The 4,276-nt window shown below is 44.9% G+C and overlaps 1 protein-coding gene across 1 annotated transcript in view; it reads right to left on the minus strand.

Annotated features, from left to right (window-relative positions):
• CXCL17 (chemokine (C-X-C motif) ligand 17) overlaps nt 1-3,793 on the minus strand; it is a 16,449-nt gene extending 12,656 nt beyond the window's left edge. The window contains exon 1 of the mRNA XM_012653322.1: nt 3,607-3,793. Within this exon, the coding sequence (XP_012508776.1) occupies nt 3,607-3,685 (79 nt within the window). The 5' untranslated portion in view covers nt 3,686-3,793. The remainder of the gene's footprint in view (nt 1-3,606) is intronic.
• Between the last annotated feature and the right edge of the window lie 483 nt (nt 3,794-4,276).

Genomic DNA, 4,276 nt, shown 5'->3' on the forward strand with positions numbered 1-4,276 from the left:
GAGCAATCCTACTGCCTCAGCCTCCCGAGTAGCTGGGACTACAGACATGCACAACCATGCCCGGCTAATTTTTTCTATATAGATTTTTAGTTGTCCAAATAATTTCTTTCTATTTTTAGTAGAGACAAGATCTCGCTCTTGCTCAGGCTGGTCTCGAAAGCTCTTTCTTATAACAGAATTCCAATTAATAAATGTAGAAGGAATGATGGAAATAGAAAATCATTATTTGGCTAACGCCACAGTAATAATTGTTTGTGGGCAAGAATCATCAGTGGATTCTAAAAATTAATGGTTAAAAGTATGATGAGAAGAAACAGGCTATTTGCATAGTCCCAAAGTATCTCCCCATAAGGTACTTATTAATTACAACGGGACAAAGAGTAACTTTACAGAAGAGAAACCTGGCAGGCACCACATTAACCAAGTTCTTACAGTTAACACCACCCGTAATGAGAGATATCAACATCCTAGGCCTCTCAATGTGATGTACTGAGGACATGTCACTTCTGTGGTATTCTTCCCCAAAATATATAACCTGAACTTAATTATGAGGAAACATCAGAAAACCCCAAATTGAGGGGCCTCTTACAAAACAGCTCACCAGAACTCTTCAAAAGCCTCAAGGCCATGAAAGACAAGGAAAGACTGAGAAATTACTCTAGATTGCAGGAGACTTAGGAGACATGACATTTTTTTTTCTTTTACCCAGTAGAGATCCATCCATTGCAGAGATGTGACATTTTTATTCGGCGTGGGATCCTACAATGGCCTCTGGACCAGAAAAAGGACATTAGTGGATGATTAGCAAAATTTGTATATTTGTAGATTAGTTAATATTATTGTATCACTGCTAATTTCCTGGTTTTGATAATCGTATTATGATTATATAAGATGTTATTTATTTATTTATTTATTTGAGATAGGGTCTCACTTTGCTGTCCAGGCTGGAGTACAGTGGCTCGATCACAGCTCACTGCAACCTCCAACTCCTGTCCTCAAGCAATCCTCCTGGCTTGGCCTCCTGAGTGGCTAGGACTACATGGGTGCACCACCACACCTGGCTAATTTAAATTTTTTGTAGAGACAGGATCTTGCTGTGTTACTTAGGCTGGTTTTGAACTGCTGGCCTTAAGCGATCCTCCTACTTCAACCTCCCTAAGTGCTAGGATTATAGGCATGAACCACCATGCCTGGCCTGTACTGAACCCAAGTAACCCATCTAGTTACTTGGAGAAAACTGGATGAAGGATATACTGGGACTCTGAATATTTTTACAATATTTTTGAAAATCCATAAACTAAAGAATTAGAAAAATTTAAAAAAATGCATAGATTTCTGTGAGGACAAAAATGAGGTAGTATGTGTAAAGTGCTTAGAACAGTGCCTGAGACATAGGAGTTCTTAGCACTTCACCTATTGTTATAAGTAATTTTATAATTAATTAATTATTATTATGAGTAATTTATTTCCTAATATCCTCATATATTTCTTTTTTTTCCTATCCCCTGTACAAAGCATGTTGAGCATGTATGTGGTTATTTTAAGAGAGAAAATAAGATTAGATTTATTTTGAGAATTATTTTGGGGTCTAGGGTGTGTCGTTTCCTCTACCCACTAATTAGCTCAGACTTAGGCCCACATTGTAAAACTTTGCCTGGCTGGGGAACAAGGCTTGAGCCCAGCCACCACCCAGCTGATGAGGTTTGTGATCACGCTGCCTGGCCACACAGTGAGCTTTCCCCAGTTTCATGGCCTGTGCTTTAGGAGCTACTTTAGAAATTCCATTCAGTCCATTTACTGAACTCTTTGTAGATCACATTAGAGATCATTTAATCTTCAATCTTCACGAGTCTGTGTGAGAAGCGGTATTTTATTCATTTAAGATGATAAAACTGAGGCTCAAAAAGTGAAGCGACTTGTTTAGGGTTGCATGGTGAGTGGCAGAGCCAGGATTTGGATCTAGGTCCCCCTGACTTTGAGACTGAGTCTCAATGTCCAGGGGAGTCTAAATGTGTAGTCAGGTTGGAGAACTATTGGTATAGGGCAGTGGGTCTCAGCTGGGGGTGGCTCCCTGCCAGGGGACATTGGGCAATGTCTGGAGATATTTTTGGCTTTCATAACAGGTTGGGGGTGAGGAAGGGGAAGGCTGCTGTTGGCATCTAGTGGATAGAGGCCACGCGGATGCAGCTAAACACTTCGCAGTGCACAGAACAGCTCCCGCAGTGAAGACTTTCAGTCCTGAATGTCAATAGGGCTGCTATCAAGCCCTGGTGTAGAGTCTTAAGAGGGCAACATTTTGAACTCAGAAACCTGAGGATGTTTTCTTTCACTTAGTTAATATTTGCTGAGTACTGTGCTCGATAGTGTGAAGATTATGGAAACACTATACCAGTTTGTGCCACTAAGGAGGTTGCAGTCTGGAAGGGCAGGGCTGGAGGTAGGAGGAACCTCCAGGAACACCTCCAGTATGAGGCAGAAGGTGATAAGTGCAAGAAGAGAGTCGGGGTTGGGGGCGCTAAACCTGGTGGGGGTGGTGGTGATTGAGTCTGGTTGTGGGAGGGACTGAGGGAAGCTGGGGGAGGAGGTGGTTTTTGAGCTGGGTGGACGAGCAAAGTTGACCTGTTCAGGGAAGAGCAAATGGTCTAGTTTGAATGCAGCATGGAGTATCTGTTAGTGAGTGGAGAAGGAGGTGCTGGAGAGGCAGACGGGGGCTAGAGCTTTGAATCCAGGCTGAGGACTCCAGCCTCAGTGTCTGTCCTAGTGATGGAAAAGCCTTCCCTTCCAGAATGGTGGACCAGGCCCTGGGGCCATGGGGCTCAGCAGCTTCCAGAGAGCTCTCTCTACAAAGGAAGGGAAGTTTGGAACTGGAGTGGAGTAGGATGAACTCCTGATTTCAGGACCAAGTTGATGCTGAGTGTGTAACAAAGCTGTTTTCGCCTCAAAGTAGCCCTTGGGAGATGGCACTCCCAGGTAGGAATATACATGGGATGAGCTCTCTTCTGCGTGGTTGTTCTGCAAAGGGCTGGGCTACTTTGGCTGTAGTGAAAACTGGAGCAGATTTGGACCCTTAACCAAAGGTCTGCTTCCCAAAAGGTGAGCTCTTCCAACAGGGCTTGGTATGGCTAAGGCTGCAAACATGGACACTACCTGGTGGTAGGATTTTTCTGGTTTATTATATTACCATTAAATACCACTAGAAAGTGTTGGTGGCATGTCCGGGGTGCTGTAAAGAACACCAGCAAGGACTCTTGTCTTCTATGAATGTACAGTTGCCTTCCACACCCTCCCACCGCCACCACCAAGTTTGGGCCTGGGGAAATACATCCCTCTTCCACAAAGGGGTTGGGGGAGAAGGCAAAGGAGCATCTAATATTTACCTATATATACATATTTTGCCAGCTACAGATGCAGACACTTTCACACACAATACCTCATTTAACCCTCACATCACCATTTGGGTGTAAGTACGGTTCCTCCTTTTGGTAAATGGCACTGAGAAAGGCTCACTCATCCCAAATCCCTGTAGTTACATTGTGATGCAGGTGTGGCCCGTTTTGCCACATTTTATCTCCCTTTTCCCCTCCATAGACAATTAATCTTATTTACCTGGATTTGGGCTGCTAGAGACCCTGGACATCAGCATTAGTGGCAGCAACAGAAGGACGGAAGAGACTAGAACTTTCATTGCGACTGTCGGTGCTGCGGTGAGTGGCTTGAAGAGTGGATGGAGGTTCCCAGGTAGAGGGTCCTGATCTCTCGGGATGGTTCAGGGCAGGTACTCGGCCCGGCGGTCAGTCTGCACGTTAGTCCCAGGCCAGTGTTCCCATTAGAGGGCAAGAACAGGTGAGGTGACGCTGGCCTTGCTGTTAGGTAACAGATCAGACCATGTGTGTTACGGGAATCTGGGAGGTAAAACTGGTCAAACAAAAGTGCGGCACTCTTAAGAACATAAGGTGACTGATAACTTGGCAGCAGTGCTTGTTCCCTCCTGTACTCCTGCCCGCCTCCCCACCCCTGGTGCGTTATTTCTTCCTCAAGTCTTTTTTTCTCGTTTGGATTTCCTTATACCTTGCAGTGATTCTTTCTAGCTGAATATTTGTCAGGAAAGTGGGTGCTAAGTGTTGACAGAAGAGAGGATGACATGGTCTGTGTCCCCTCTGTCCTCCCACTCCCATCCTTGGCACAATATCGGCAATAGCAGTGTTGTTGCCTGGGAAGTTGTGCTGTCCTCGCTCTGTTCACAGTTCCCTCCAATTTTGTAGCCACGTGAGGTGGC

Source organism: Propithecus coquereli, unplaced genomic scaffold (assembly GCF_000956105.1).
Source record: "Propithecus coquereli isolate 6110/MARCELLA unplaced genomic scaffold, Pcoq_1.0 Scaffold42, whole genome shotgun sequence".
Lineage (NCBI taxonomy): Eukaryota > Metazoa > Chordata > Mammalia > Primates > Indriidae > Propithecus > Propithecus coquereli.